At 40.4% G+C, this 17,075-nt stretch overlaps 1 protein-coding gene across 1 annotated transcript in view; it reads left to right on the plus strand.

Moving 5' to 3' along the window:
- The window catches only part of LOC137992584 (leucine-rich repeat serine/threonine-protein kinase 1-like), a 46,001-nt gene extending 35,612 nt beyond the window's left edge, over positions 1–10,389 (plus strand). The window contains 5 exon segments of the mRNA XM_068837995.1: positions 637–794; positions 1,452–1,660; positions 2,128–2,268; positions 3,409–3,579; positions 7,825–10,389. Of these exon segments, the coding sequence (XP_068694096.1) occupies positions 637–794; positions 1,452–1,660; positions 2,128–2,268; positions 3,409–3,579; positions 7,825–9,537 (2,392 nt within the window). The 3' untranslated portion in view covers positions 9,538–10,389.
- The last annotated feature ends 6,686 nt before the right edge of the window (positions 10,390–17,075 follow it).

Consider the following 17,075-nt stretch of genomic DNA (forward strand, 5'->3'; position numbering starts at 1 on the left):
GGGATGTCTCGTGACTTGGCCGAAGAGTTTAATTTAAGGTCATCCGAAAGTCGCTCTATCTCAACCTTAACTGGACTTCTCCCAGTTAATCATAGATCGCTAGAGAGTTATGGGCATATTTATCTCATTAATCGTCTGAGAAAAGGGCGCCAAGTTCCTCGGATCGAACCGTTCATGTTTTACCAGTACAATAGTCTGTCGCCATAGTGGCACAGATGTCCCATACAAACGTTTCCGTAGGAAACCTTTTTAGTCGGCTGCTTCCCTCTGGTCAGTTCCCCAAACCGTGTCCCGCAGACCCCACCTTGGGACCTCTTTGCGATATGAGCAGAACGGTGGGCGATCGTATATTGTGGGAAGGTCCGAAATCACAGATTTTGTGGAAACGAGGCCTACCATGAGTTACGAACAAAACATATGAGTAAATGAACGTAGCAATAACAATAAGTTTAGGAAATGTTGATTTACATGAAAATAAGAATTAATTTACCTTTTAGTACATTTCATTATCGGACTCGTTTTGAAACCGAGGCTTAAGTAATTGTCAACTTATCTATGGAGATATCACATGGTGCACCATTCAGTGTTTGCCGTCACACTGAAACTGGCATTGTCTATCTCCTTTTATCAACACAGGACATGTTGGCATCAATTACCCGAGAAGCGACCCCCTGCAGAGGAAATTGTGCAGCAATTGGAGAAACCAGGATTCCTTTGTCAGTGTCGACTTGTGCCTGAGTCTAACGAAGGATTGTTAGAAAAGGTTACCACTATAAATGGACTGTCAGCCGCAGGTACGGAGAGGGACTCGGAATCTATAAAATCCTCGAAAAAGTATGCTGCGCTGTGTATCCAAAAAACTGTCCGTCCTTGCCCTTTTTCTAGCCTTTTTTTTAAAATATGGATTGCCCTTTCTTTCATTTATTTATCATCGCATTTCCTCAATCATTGAGCCAGCTCAGTACAACTTTCATCTCAGTCATTCCCGTAATAGCCGGGAGCCCGTACTATTGGAATGAGGGTCGTGATTTAAGTGTCAGAACATTCTTATAAAGCACCACTCCTTGTTGTTTCATGATTTCTTTTTTTCTTTTTATTTAATCTGTGTTCGTTTCGAAATATAACTATGCTCTATGCTGTAGAGGCTAAGTGTAAACCTTTTGAAACTACAGGCAACCTTAAAATGCATAAACTGGGGCCTTGTTGAGGTCGGATTGGGCCTCTCAAATTCTGTAATTGACAAAATAATTTGAAAAACGCCAAAGGCGACCTAGGACTCGCTATTTAATTCGTCCAAGGTGTCGATTATTGCGAAAGGAAAAACTGAATGGATTATTCTGCAATTCCGCTGCACCTTATTTTGCATGTTATTTAATCCTTGCTGGCAAGAACCGATTGAAAGCATCAAAACCTTCAATTGACATTTTTTACTCATTTTTGCTGCTTTCTAGGAACCCCCACGATGTTCCCAAGCCCAGAGGGAAGCTCGTCAAGCCCATCTTCAAGTTTTGTTTTGCTATGGAGTCGTGAACGAGATAACCGAAGCTACAGTATGGTTAATGCTGAGACGGGGGTATTTTATGCTCACGATGAAAAATGTACCGGACATCGAGTGCTGTGTATAACAAGGGTTGAAAATCGGACGTGGCTGGGTACGGAGGTAACAAAAAAAAGCTTTCTTTGATAAACAGTTTTGAAACTCATTAGAACGGGTACGTTTTTGCCAATAACAGAGATACCGATCCACGCTTTAAACTTCAGTCTTCCATGATCGTTAGCAGATCATTATGGGCCGCAATGGAAACTACTGGCTTTCCAGTAATTTGCGTTACCCAATAAAGTTGTTTTCTTTCTTCAAAACCAAAAGGTCGCCTGTTTTATATTCTGTGGTGAAGCAATCTACTGAATTTATTTTACGGTGCTGTTTGTTTGTTTATTTGTTGTTCATTGTAAACTCTCAAAAGTAGCCAAAAGGAAACGAGATAGACTGGTGCTACGTCCAACTGCTTTTGTGAAAGGGAATTTTTTCTTGGTGTTCAGTCGTGTGTCCTTGAAAATGTTTTGATCAGTGTTTTCAAATTAGTGTCAGTGAGGTTGTTCATCAATGTTTCTTGTTTGTATTTTCAGGGGTGCACAGTAGAGGTGTTCGGTCGCAAGTCTTGGCGTGCGCCTTCAACATTGTGGTTCTACTCCACCAAGGCCCCGGTGCTCGCATTACTGACGGAGTATGTCTCCATTGATTTTACATCCGAAGAAGTTCAATCTGGTGTAAGTCATGTAGATGCATTTTGATGACACCTTGTGACGTTATTAACTTGAAAGTTATTAACCCTTTCATTCCCAAATTCCCAAGGTCTAAATGTTAATATGTACTTATTGACTGAGTGGGAGGGCCGGACAGGAAAATATTTGGCCCACGAGATCATGGCGTACAGACCGAGGGCCAAATATGTTCCTGTCCGGCCCGACCTAAGCTCAGTCAATAAGCATAATATGCAACCGTAAAGCGAAAGCTATGAGCCTTAGGAAAAGGCAGCAAATTTCAAACAATGCGGCACAATGCGACATAATTCATTCTCTGTTGACCTACTACAACATGTACAGTGCTGGCATGAAATTTTTTTTTAAATGTTGTGTTATCGAAAAGATAACAAAAAAGAGCCGTCCTAGATGAACTGATAGGGAATTTAAGGTACAAGTGTGACAACAGTGCTCAAAATTAAACATGAACTCAGACTTTTTTATAACTCGTTCAGTTTGTCAAACAAGGTGAATCCTTCTTAAATTACTATTGATCCAAGTAAAAGTCAAATGCCCGGGGGGGGGGGGGGGGGTGGGAACCACCTTTCCCATTTGTGATGAAACTACGTGAAGTAAGCTGAATAAGTTTCAGGATTAAAACAAAGAAAGCTTTTAGATCAATGATAAACTCGAAGTCATACAGTTTTTTAGGCTACCGCTGATAGCTGCATGCTCAATTTGACCAATTTTAAAGGTATTTATCATTGAGTTACTCAACACAATCAACGGAAAGTTAACCGTTTCAAGACCGGTGCGTAGACCAAAATAATCCAGATCTGAACTCGCTGACTACATTATTTTCTCACTGTTCTGCACCTGATTCGCTGGATCTCCAAGGATTTCGTGTACTCAGCCCCGTAAGGGTTGGGAATATAAATTGTTTGATACGTAAGTGTTGCACGAGGTTTGAGGGGATGGTTGTCTAATGTTATCCTATTTACAATACGTGGTGGATCCTATTCGGAAATACCGAATGCAAATCCACCTGGGTGGTGAAACCGGGCTTTGGACTTGCCACATCGCACCCAAACCCAACGCCTAAGTTTTAAGGGTTAGAGGGTGCTTGGGAATACGTTAATGAAGTGTCTCTTTATATAATTTGTTTAGAGTGGCAAAAAAGTGAAAAACGTGTATGCGTCCCTTGCCAACGGTACTCTAGTGGTTTTTGCTCCAAGGAACACCAGCGAACGAAGATACTCACACGCTGATGTCACAATGGTAACCAAGGAAGAAGATGAATTCCTCTCCAGAGAGACCAGCAAGTGGTCAAACATACAGGTTCTTGATTCCATATAATTTGTTTGAAGCACTCCTAAGGCCAGTTTACAATTGCGATTTTTCGTGTAGTTTTCGTTGCCTGCATATGTCGCCAGTTAAAAGAGGAAATGCAGTTTCGCTGCGATTTTAACACGACTGGTCGTGACTATATCGGAGAGGATCTTGACGTATTCCAAATTTGCAATTTGGTGGTATTTTTGACAAAATGCGATATTTGTAGTGAGTTCTAAAAGCATTTTAATGGCGCACACATCAATCCCTTATCCGAAATCTTTTCTTTTTAGCTTGGTTTTGTGACTTATCTTCAGTCAACCACACTCGCGCATTACGCAGAAATGTTGTACCAAAACACCTTCACAATATTGAGAAAAAGACCGTCAGAGTGTTGTGTTTTTTCGTTATTTCAATTTAGAACTTTATTTTATACTTCTTTATCACCTATCTGTTAGTGGGTAAACACATTTTTACGTGGCTCCAAATGACCTTGGACTCCTATAGCAGATACATGAGCGAACATTCTACATTTTATGGAATAAGCACATCGTTGCGACGAGCATTCCGTTTACTCGATAGAAAACAGCCAGATTGTGACGAATACCTCTATTTGAGTATTTCTTTAAAAATGAACTTTGAGGACCTTGTCTCTTGATTCAAGTGGATGTCTATATTGGTAGGAAATTTCCTGCGTTCCGGGAATCTTTTCTCTTTCTTTCTTAATGTATGCTTTTAAAAGGAGAGAGTCTGTTTTGTAAGTTAAAGGGAAATGTCCGTTTTGAGTGCTAAACCAGTTAGTGAGGGCCAAGAGCCTTTGTCGATTACGTTTGCTTCCTTAGCTATTTGAGGCTCTCGTCTTTCTCGAGAAGCTTCGTCATTTTATCTTGATGTTGTTGACTGTGTACTTGAACAGGGGCAGGGGCAAAGTGAAGTGCAGATATTAGGGTCTTTTACGATCAACAACGAGCGACGTCAATTAAAGCGTCACCAGACAACAGCACTCCAACAAAAACCAGAACTCCAATATTCAAGGGACTTTAACATCTACGACAGCGACGTCTATGAAAACGTCACTTCAAAATATAACTTTGTAATATCGCAAGTGTACATGTTTCGTAATTATTCAATCTTGTTAACGTCCTACAATGTGAGCGAAGTATCCTAAAAATAAAACGGTACGAGAGGTTTCAGAGTAAAAATAGAGAATGAAAGATTCACATTTGAAGGCTCGCGTTGTCGTCAAAACCTCAGATTTGGTGATTTCACGTCGTTGTTGCGAAGAGGACGTAAACCGCAAGAATATTTGCTAAAATGCCTGCCGCACGTACAGAACGGTTATGTTTTCCCCTTTTAAACTATGATATTGTTGTTTTGTGACGTTCTCGTTGACGACTGCGTCATAGATCTTAAAGTCCCTATGGACCTCTTTTGCTTGTACGTTTTGTGTTCCGATTTCAGACCACGTGAGGTTCACAAGGAAATTTTCCTTTTGTTTTGTCATAAGTTATGCAATTATATGCACGTGCATAAGAAAGGAACTGTTCCCTCGAGTAACATCACCTGGTCTCAAATGGAAAACAAATTTTCAAGCTAAAGAGGTCCATTAGGTCTACGTAACGGCGTTTTCACAGATGACGCTATTCTTAGACGAGTTCTTTGAATAAGATTTGTCTTGCACGCGTGGCCATTCTCATTCCTGTGGGTAATAATCTCTTATGCAAGACTTGTGATTAGCTGGAACATAGTTAATGGAGGGACTGGTTATGAAACCTTAAAATCTTCAAAAGCGATAACAATGTTGTCGTAATCGATGTTTAATTGACTGTGACAGTGCACAATCTTTTGTTTTCGCTTCGCACGGGTTCGGATATTAGTTGCGCATAATTTAATGGGAAGATTTGATTATCTTTTCGAAAAAAAGGTGAGTTTTGCGCACCTTCGAGGGCAAAAATTCAGACAAAAACATGAAACAAGAAGACTTGTCGAGTGACATAACCATCTCCATGCATTAAGTATAGCTGGAAAGGTCTGGTTTCGCGGGAAAATCAATCTAAAAATAAGGTTCGTTTTGTAAAAACACCCTTCCACAAATACAATGAAGCTGTTTGCTCCTAGTGGTGCGCTCTTCACAAAACAATGGCTGTACACGTGCATTTTTAATTCATGGACATTTCTTTCGTTTCGTGTAAAATGACCAAATCTCAACTTCTGTACAAATTCCGACTTTAAAGACGGTTCGTACCAATTTGGTTAATGAGTAGTTCGGCCAGTTTGTGCAAGTTTATTTTAATAAAGTGGGACAATCACAAAAATAAATGAAAATTGGAAAGATGATCACAGTTAGTTGACCAGGAAGCCTTAAAAAATCCAGGCTTGAAATGACCGTGCTTCTAATATATCAAACTTCACATGTTCTCAAGTGAAGCTATGATCCTCTCAGTTATCAACGCAATAAGCCTTTTCAACAAATCGTCACGTAACCTTTGTTTCATAAACACGATAATTCTGCTGAATTAATGAAATTATTTTTCCAGAAGTAAAAAGAGAAGCTTAAAATTTGCCACCATACCGATTTTCGTAAGTATATCGTTAAAACTGGTGTTGCTTAAGGACAGTTACAGTTGAAAGAAATTATAAGGATTTGTATGGGAAAAGGACGCTTTGCCACCCAGTCACGCTTCAACGATGTTTATGCAAATCCTTGTATTTTTCTAAGTTTCCAAACCGCTTAAAAATTCTTCCTTCGAAATATGAAAGTCTGAAAATTTCCACCCTCGCACATTTATTTTCGCTTATTTGACCCGTGGCAAAATAGGAACCTGAGATCTGCTTGTGGCGCGTAATTATGGAAAATTACACTTTTTACTAGTTACCACTTGGACTCCTTCAGTTTGTCTACTGTCTGTTTTGCCGTTATCTGGTCTCGTAGATCAGTAGTCCATTCAGAAGATTACGCCAAGCCAACCACATTGCTGAAGGAAAGGCCAGATCACAACACCGGGAACAACATGCGCTACTCTTTTCGACTAGTTTGTGGGATCTTTAACGTTCCATAAATTTTTATGAACATTGAAGGTTGTGAGGCGGGGCCTACGGTTTATCGTCCTTATCTGAGAAGACTTGAAAGTCTTAACCCTTTGCAGATGTAATTACAAAGGCAGCACTTTCTCCTCAGTTATTTTAAGACCCTGAATGTTGGTCCGTCCGGAGTCGAACTCACCACCTCCCGCATAGCAGCCTGGTGCTCAACCAACTGAGCCACCGGTGTGCGGTGAACGGAAGTATGGAATTTTCGATTGTGGAAATTGTCATACAATATTTACCTTAAGTGTTATTTCTCTGAAAATTTGTATTCGGGCTAAGTCAAACACGATCTTCCATTTCTGGAATTTATACAGTCAGAGCTTTAACTTCACCAATTATCAGTCATGTGACTAGTTTGTTGCAAATGGCCTATTTTAGCAAATGCGTAGTTGAGAAGCCTGAAAATTTCAGGACTTCAACGGGGTTTGAACCCGTGACCTCGCGATACCGGTGCAGCACTCTAACCAACAGCGCTATGGAGCCACTGATTTTGGGAGCTGGTCATTTGCGTTCATAACTGCGAAGATCATTGCTTCACTTGATTTCATATCCGCAATTCAATATATGATTCATTTCAAATATCATTTCGTTCGTTGATTCACATATTCAATTTGGCAAATCGAACGTGGTTTCAGCGTTGTCTGTACTCTTATCGACAACAATATTCGTCATCACAGTGGTCAAAGTGTTGTGGACTCACGAGGCGCAGCACTAAGAGTACAGACAATTCTGAAACACATTCGATTTTTTTTTTTACCACAATATTCAATACCATAGAAAGTTTATTTCAGAGCGTAACCAAGATCGTGACACAAAGAAAGAGCAAGCGTTGTCTATTCTTCACTTTCTCAAATCCCATAATACACATTGTTTATTGAATCACCCTAAAAATGCATGAAACTTCATATATGCTACAAAATAATCACGAAAAGAGTTTTTAAAAAGGACAATTTGAGATTTTCGACGACGTTTTCTTTGATGTCGCCGCTGTGGATATTAAGTTTGCCATTGCGACTTCACACTAGCCTGGCCAAGATCAAAATAGTGTTTCTCTTTTAGAGCGTTTTATCCTTTATAGCTAGACTTGTCGTCTGGTGCTGCCATTGGTTTAATTACGAAGTACATACCAAAGCTTATTTTTTCTTTCTTTTTCCGTTTATTTTCAAGATCGTGAACCTCGGCCAAAGTGGAACTCCTGCAAAAAGCATGGTCCTGGTTCGTGACAACAAGGAACTGTGGGTAGGATGTGGGAACAAGATTGTCATCGTCGATACCAACACCTTGATCCTCCTGGATGAGATTGTTGTGTACCAATCACACAGAACGCATGTGCGAATCATGGTAACTGATGGAGAGCGTGTGTGGAGTGGTGACAGGCGATCAACGAAAATATTGCAATGGGACGTTAATAATCGTCAGCTTACCCATATTTTTGAATGTGATGTTGATAATCCAGTTGGACAGGTTTTGTGCAGCGAAATTAAGGAGCCTCGTCGTTCTTCTGATAAAAAGACAAGTATGGGGCGCACGCGGAGGAGGCGTGTATCAGACCCAACGGACAGTCTTGATCAACCATCGTATACAGAAGCAATGTTAAGAGAAGCGATGACTGATTTATGGAACAAAGATGACCAAGAGTCCGATTCCCATAGCAGAAAAGATTCCCATTTTCGTGATTCTGAGAAACATCTCGATGACGTTTTGGACAGTACAATGAGGACTGTTTCTTATCCTGTTCCTATACCCGGCTCTGAAGTACCTGTGAATATCCCATCGAATGATACCGATTCACGTGCTTCCGCTGATAGTGGCGTTTCTTCATTCCTCAGCGCCAACATAACGACAAACACAGCGACGAGCAGTACTTCGGATGCAGCTCGGACTAAAGTCGACACGCAAGATGACAACATTGTCGCTACGGAGACGTACGAAAACGTTATTGAAACGGACGTCGAGATTCCCATGAACAACACTCAATACGTCTCGAAGAACTCGAGGGAGGAGAGGAAGTCAGATGTGGAGGCCCTTTCCAGGGATGAGCTCAGTCGAGATTCGACAGTAATTCTTACCGATAAAAGCAAAGCAACAAATACTGACATTCTATCTGTGAAAGGTACACCTCCCGATAGCGAGTCGGTAATAAAAGCCGAACATGCTTTGACTGAAGAGAACCCTGAATCTACAAGCGGCGATGACAACACTCCAGAAGGTGGTACTAATATAGATCCGAACAAAAATGAAGCCGATTTTGATTTCGTGGACCGCGACAAATCACGAAAAGCCTTTATAGAAGCTAAGAAGAAAAACGCCCCGTCCGAAGAGGCAACCACTCATCACTGCCTGTCGATGGATGCCTTACAAAATCGTTTTCGTTCTTCTTTCCGCGCTCCTTCGCTTATGAGTTCGCAAAGAAGAAAGTCACAGCGGCGAAAAACAAACGAAGACGATAACGAATCATCTGCTGGAAGCATAACCAAACCCTGGGCTAGAAGACCTCGTCTGCGCATTCTCGCAGGATCAATAAACCGCGTGACATCTCTTCTGATAGTTAATGGCACCTTATGGATTGGGCGTGGCGTAGGTGATGTGCTTACAGTCAATGTGAATTCGGCCAATAACGGTTTGCCACACGGTCACGTGTTTGCACAACTCGTCGCCGATAATCTCCTAGGATATGAAAATGGACAAGTTGATGAGATTGTAAACAGCGGTACCAACAAAGTTGTTTGTCTTCGTCGTCTGGAGGTCGCGCGTGGAATTGTGACCGAAGAGGAAAGATGCACGGAACGGTATCAGTTGGTTGTGTGGGAAGCCTGGGGCGACACGCAATTTAAAAAGTTCAAAGATCGCTTGGATCATTTCAACTCTTTAGTCAATTAGTCCAGGAAAACTGATTCGTTGTTTTTGTTTGTTCTATTTTAGGTTCAATTTTATTTCATTTGCGTCTAAATATCTCAAACGACTTCATTGACACAACCACAATAGACGATTTACTCCACAAAGGCTTGTTTTGGACGATTGGTTTTTGATGATTTTGATCTTAAGGAGATTTTAGGTTTCACAATTTTTGCTCTGCCAACGCTGTATTCATCGTCCGCTTTTTAGGATAATAGCCCACTTGTACTTGTGCAGTCAAACACTTTTATTGACAAACCGTTGCAATGTTGCGAGAAGCGTTGCGGAAAGTGGAACTCGATTTTACTTTCTCCAACTTTTCCAGCAATAGTTTTGGCCGTTTTAAGTAGTTGCGGGTTTCATTCAGTATCTGTTCCTTTTTTTTTTTCTAACACGTAGGGGAAAAATTCGAATTAGTTTTGTGCATTTATGACAATTAATCCTAGTGATCAACTATTATAGAGGTTTTAAAGTGCTATGATCAAAAAATCATTTTCTTTTTTTTTCCTCAGATTTTGAAAACCCAGCTCTCTCAAGATTTTAAAATTAGTAGTGGCAGACCAACAAATAACAAAATTCCAGCTAAAATAAACAGGTGTATTTTGAAAATCCGAACTTAAAACTTGGGTCGCTTAGTGTTTAGTTAACATAGTTTTGAAATCCAAAGAAAAATAATTATTTTTTGGTCGTAGTAGCACTTTAACGCAATCGTCAAACGATTTCAAACATGTAGAAGTATTTTGTATATTTTACTGCCTGTTTCTAAAATGGGTTTGAAGAATCATACGTAAATTCCGTGGGTAAAATAACTGCAAATAACTTGAGAATAATTACGCATTCTTCAACACTGTTTCTTATTTTCTTTGCCTCGTCCAAAAGTTGCTTGAAGACGCCCAGTTGTTGAACTGGGGGTAATTGTTCATGATAGATAGCTTAAAGGGAGCCTCTGCGGACTACTACCACCACTAACTAGTAGGTACCTTACGTAAGAACGACGACGACGGCAACGAGAACGCCACAAAACAATGGGTTTAAGGAGCAAAAACAAGAGCTTTGCACGCCCTGCACGTGCGTTTTGCATTTTTGTACATTTCTTCACTGTCCGCGTCCTGACCACAGGAAGTTTAAGAAACGACGAAGACTAATGCCCCATTCACACCAAACCTTAAACATGTTTTAAACATGTTTAGTTAAACATGGTTTTAAAGTGTTTCCTTTTTAAATCATGTTTACTGACTTTTGTCGACTACGAATTTAGTACAGGTCAAAGCATGTGTTGAAACAAACCTGAATCTCATGGAAAAGCCAGTCCTACATTTTTCTGTGACTGATTTTTATTTTGGTAAACCAAGTTTAATTAAACATGTCTTGTTGGTGTGAATGGGGTATAAGACTCATTCTCGTCACCAGAGCCTCGGATCGACCTAAGGCTCTGGGAAACGGTGCGGGAAACTGAATGTCAAAACTTGGCTATTTGAATCTTGCGGCGCCTGCTCACTCCACGTGCTAACATGAATGCACCAATTAGAGACGCTTTTGATTGTTCTTCACGAAAACCAACCACAAGACACTTTGTTTGAGGGCTCCCCAGAGCTCTTCTCTCCCTCAGTCAAGAGAAGAGCTCTGGGGTCGAGAATGAACTACAACTACGACAACGAAACAAACGACGTGCCGTGAAATCACCAAAGTTGAGGTTTTGTGACGACAACGTAAGCATGCAACAGAGAATCTTTCATTCTCTAACTCTTTTCACTCTGAAACCGCCCAAACCAATTTATTTTTAGGATTATTCGCCCATATTGTGGGACGTGAACGAGACTGAATAATCGCGAAAGACTTATGATAAAGCCAAGTTATATTTTGAGGTGACATTTTCGTCGACCGTCGCCGTTGTAGATCTTAAAGAAGGGACCTTAAGATCCAGGACGGCAACCTCAGCGAGAACGCCATCAAACAATTAACAATTATTGGATGAGTATGATAGCGATAATTATCAAGGCCAAAGCTGAGCTGAGCTGAGCTCCGCCATGACAAAACTGATCAAACTGCCAGTTAGAGTAATAGGTGACGTCACTTCTGCATGCATAAAACCATTGTCGGTAGGTATGACGTCAATTCTACATATATAAAATCTATTGTCTGCAGGTATGACGTAAGAGAAACACAGCAAGCAAGAATTAGCTGCGTGCTTATAGCCAATAAAAATCGAGTTCATGACACCAATGTATAACAGGCCACTTCAGAAAATAGCATAATACTCCTTGTTTTCCCCCCAAACTTTGCATAAGCATTGTTTCCAGTTTATCTTTGGACTTACAATGATCCCAAGAGGAAACAAAAACAATGCTTATGTAAAAATTGGGGGGACAGACAAAAAGTATTATGGTATTATCCCAAGTGGCCTATAATATACCTTAATGAGCAAAACAATGGCTCTGCACGTGGGCTTTAAACTTTGTACATTTCTTTCCCATTCTCTGCCAATCTGCAACGTGAACTACCAAATCTCAAGTTCTAAGGAAGACGCCAGTTTCAACACTGTTCCTCCCATTTCAGTTCCTGGATAGTTTGGACAGTTTGTGGAAGTTGAACAAACTGGAACAATCACAGAGCACTTTAAGAAACATAAACTAGCACTATTAAAGGACGTTATCACGGTCGTCGCCGTCTTTGATCTTAAAGTCCTTGATCCCTAACGAAGTGAAATGATCAAATTTTGGGTTGTGTAGAGGACGTGAGAACCTGACAAAACATTTTAATTTTTTTTCCGAAGCAACCACACCGTTCATGCCAATGTTATTACTGCGATGTTGATCCACACTTTCCATTCCGAACGACTTGGGGTTATGACGAAATTATTACAATGACGGAAAATAATATTTTTAGAAGAGGTTCTCGTTGGCGGCGGCGTCGTCCTTGCGTAAGCTCCCTGCTACTACTTCTGCGACGTCGGCAAAAGCGTCACCTCAAAATGCAGCTTCTTTCGAAATTATTCCTTCTTGTTCACGTCGTACATGCATTGTGGGCGAAATTGGTACAAGAAGTTTCGGAGTTAAAAAAGAAAATGAAAGGTTCGCATTTCAGTGAATATTCACTTTGTCGTCAATACCTGAGATTTGGTGGTTTCTCGTTGTTGTTGTTATGCTGAGTACCGCATAATAGACCAATTTCGATATATTAAAATTCAGTCCGAAACAAAATGCACCATCTCGAGGCTCTAGGAAATAAACTCATACAAATCCTTATATTTATTCCCCAGAGCCTCGAGATGATGCCTTTTGTTTCGGACTGAATTTTAATATATCGAAATTGGTCTATTATGCGCTAAAATGTACGGGAGCCCAATAGTCCATTTTGCAGTTGTGTGATTAGTTACCTGGACTATGAATGAAAGTGAGGCTGAAGTTGACCTTCTTTTGATAGAAACCTCATTGCTTTTCTTATGTAAATTTAATTCTTACTAATTAGCACGACAACAACGTCATTAACATAAGAAAAGGAGGGAGGTCTATCATAACCAGGTCAACACCAGCCTCACTTTCATTTAAAGGCAAGGCTACTAAGCGCACAACTTGTAAAGAGGTCTATTATTCGTGCTTGATTTTGCTTAAAATGCGTACCGCACGTGCAGCACGATTAATTTTCCTTTTTTCAACCAATGATATTATTGTTTTGTGGTGTTGCCGTCCCTTTCTTTATTTCTTGAACTTTCTATTGTGACGTTGATATATTGTTACGAAAGTGTTATGATAATAACAAGACGTCACAATTATTCAAGGTGCAGGCGCTCGGATGAGCCCATATTTCCGAGTTGCTGTTTGCCTCAGTTTCAAAGCGAGTCCTGGTGCGCAACCATTCGAATGGAAATTAGTGGTGTATTTTCATGCAAATTAAACTCATTATCATTTGAATGGTTGAGCACCGAGACTTGTTTTGAACCAGAGGCAAACAGCAACTCGGAAATGGTCTATTTGATAACAAACGAGCGATTCTGAAATGGGCCATTTCCGAGTTGCTGTTGTCTCGGTTTCGAAGTGAGTCTTGGTGCTCAACTATTGAAAGGGAAGTGAGTTTGATTTGCATAAAAAACGCAACTCATTTCCATTTGAATGGTTGTGCACCAGGATTCGCTTTGAAACTGAGGCATACAGCTATTCGATTATATCGGATACAAACGCTTCCTTTGGACAACCGTAGCACGTTACAATGCAAAAATAGGGAGCTTAAGCACGCGCGTTTTTGAGACACGGACGGCAACCGGAAGAGAACATTTCGCGTACCAGGATAGTGGTGTCTCCCGGATTTTTATACTAATGATCTCTAATGGAGAAAATAAACTTGGTAATGTAAATGCGGTTGTGTGAAGACAAGGTAATAGGGAAAGCAGCTCACTTCCGGTTGCCGTCCGCGTCTCAAAAACGCGCGCTTAAGCTCCCTAATTATTCAAGATGACGGCGCCTGTGAATTTGAAAAACAGAAAGAGGTGATATTGAAGTTTGCTTATTTCGGATGCTAAGGCTTTCTTTAATAAAAAATTAAATTCGATGGCAAAGTTTATTTCCTTTGGCTTAAAGATTTTTTTTTGTTGTTGCATTGGAGGTTTCCTTTTAGCAACAGTAAGCAGCTATAGTGGCGATGTGAAATGTCAAGTTTACAAAAACACGCACGCACATGCGTTGTCGTTATTATAACCTTTCTTCTCCAAGACAACGTGAATGCAAATACATAAGAACATACTTAATTGACCTATCCCCATTGGGGCTTTTCAGGGCCAATGAAACACAACGAAACTACGGAACAGAACAGCAACAACAACAGCTGTTAAGAATCCCGACTGGCCGGAGGCAAACCAGTTGGCTATCTACAATTGCAGCTGGGAAGATGAACCAGGGACTACCAGGATCAAATTCAACGAGTGGTCAGAGCGGGTCTTGAACCCGGGTTCTCCGGATCCCAAGGCAAGCGCCCTAACCATTGGGCCACATCGTGAAATAATAAAACTGCGGGTTTGGCGAATTTCAGCAACTAACAGCTATTTATTTTTATTTTTTATATATTTTATGAATATAGTGGTTTTCACATGACGTCATCGCCGCCGTGTTGGCAGAAGAGAAACAAAAGATCTCTCATTAGCTTCTTTTGTTCGTCCACCAGCAATTGTACATTTCAGCATTGTTATCTGGTTGCAAACCACCGATACTTAAATGCACAAAATTCACTTTGAAAAATAAAATCCGTTCGACTTTAGGTCGTGTATTAATTTTGACAAACTTTACCCGGTTCTTCTTGGATATGTTTGGTTTGTGTTGGTAGCGGTTGTCATGGTTGGATATTGTGTTGGCCGGTGTGTGTGGGCGACGGTAGCTGTTTGACGCACAGTAATGTGCTACTATCAACTGAGATAATAGACCAATTTCGATATATTAAAATTCAGTCCGAAACAAATGGCATCATCTCGAGGCTCTGGGGAATAAATATAAGGATTTTTATGAGTTTATTCCCCAGAGCCTCTAGATGATGCCTTTCGTTTCGGACTGAATTTTAATGTCTCGAAATTTGTCTATTAAGAAATTATAGCACCAAGATTCTCTTGTACCACTTAAACCCTCCAACTCCCAAGATCTGATAATTAATTCTCCTTTCTATCCGCTATACATTTCGTTGTAAATAAGTTAAGAAAATTTGGTATTATATCAAGATGTCACCTTATGTCTGACAAGTTCGTCTACTTTCATGGCCAGGAAGATGGTCAATTTCTGGTCAAATACTTAGGCCCCGTCCTCACGTATCTGGATATTTTGAATGTGCAAATTTTTCTTCGCGGATTCGCCTTCCGCAACTTTTACAATCCTCTCTGCAGAATGGAAAGTTTTGAATTCGCAAAGATTTTGGAATCGTTTGGACGATGGAGTCCGAATACTTTCAAATCCGATGACGTTACAAACTCAGATCCAGTCTTTACCTCGTAAATATTCAACATGGCCACTGAACGATCTTGTCTCGAAAGTCTCCAACTCGCCCACCTCATGGCGCGTACTCTGTTGACAATAGTTACAGAGGATTCGTGGACACTAGAACGAATGCGGTTACGTGTGGAAGAGCAAATTCGATTTGAATACGTTACGTGTTGACGTGTTGAATCCGCAGAGAAAAAGTTGCGCATTCAAAAATATCCGGATATGTGTGGACGGGTCCTTAGAATTCTGTTGTCAACAAATTCACTTTTATCTTTTATTTTTTGTTTGCTCTAAATAGGCCATTTCCGAGTTCGAGTCTGCCTCTTCTTTAAAGTGAGCTTAAGTGCGAAGTTTTTGTGATGATAATTAGTTCTACTTTACATATGAATGAAAACTAATTTTAATAGGGAGTTTAAGCAAAGACGACGGCTACGGCAACAAAAACGTCAGTCCAAAATATAACTTAGCGCTATCGCAAGTATTTCGCGATTATTCCGTCTTGTTCACCTTGTACAGTACAGGTAAACTATCCTGTAACTGAATGGGTACGAAAGGTTTTAAAGTCCAAACAGAAAATGACTGTTTCATTGTTATATGCTCACGTTGTCGTCAAAACCTAAAATTTGGTGATTTCACGTTGTTGTTTTGTGGAGTACGGCAGAGAAATGCACAGAAATTCGTGTTGCACGTGCAGCACGTGTATTTTTCCTTTTTTAACCAATAATATTCTTGCTTCGCGGCGTTGTCGTAGCCGTAGCCGTCGTCTTTGCTTAAAGTCCCTAATAAGAAAAACTACGCACTTAGACTCGCTTTGAAGAGGAGCCAGACATGAAACTTAAAAATGGCCTATTGACAGTTACCAGGCGTTAATTTGAACACTGACAGTTTACGGATACGGATATTTGGAAATTAACGTGGTTTTTTTCCTTTTAAAAAACAGGACTCAACCTGGGACGCTTCGCTTACCAAACACGCCACTTTTACTGCGAAAATGCGATTTTTCAGCAAAATATGATGTTGTTTTCACTCCAGGGAAAAAAATCGTATATCCTTGGATTGGATTTGAATCGGAGCCTTCCAGTGAAGAAAGGGCTTCTTTCTTCCTCACCGCTAGAGATGAAAAACCCGATATTTGCTATACGATTTACTTACGTCTCGAACGGAATATTTTTACCAAACAATATTATGTCTCGCTTTGTCGTAAGGTTTGGTAGTCGACGTTTTCCAATTGCTACCTATAGTCACTATAGTGATTATACAACGCAGTTGGAACCCAGCAGTGTACCAAATTAGGTTAATTTGAACACTGACAGTCGACCAATTCCGGCTGAGCAAACAACCATCTCTACAGAAGAGATCACATTGGCAGGTCATTGGTCAGAGAACGATTTTCGCTCCAAAATAACATAAAAATCTGTCATGTGTTTAGTAGCGTTTTTTTGTTTTTAATTTCTCAGTTTCGTTCACTCTTTTCTGTTTATTCTGCTATCAAGAGCAAAATAAACAGAATGGTTATTAAAGATGGAGTAGGTCCTAGAAGAAACAAGGTCCCAAAATAAGGCAGCC

This window comes from Montipora foliosa, chromosome 2 (assembly GCF_036669935.1).
Source record: "Montipora foliosa isolate CH-2021 chromosome 2, ASM3666993v2, whole genome shotgun sequence".
Taxonomy (NCBI): Eukaryota; Metazoa; Cnidaria; class Anthozoa; order Scleractinia; family Acroporidae; genus Montipora; species Montipora foliosa.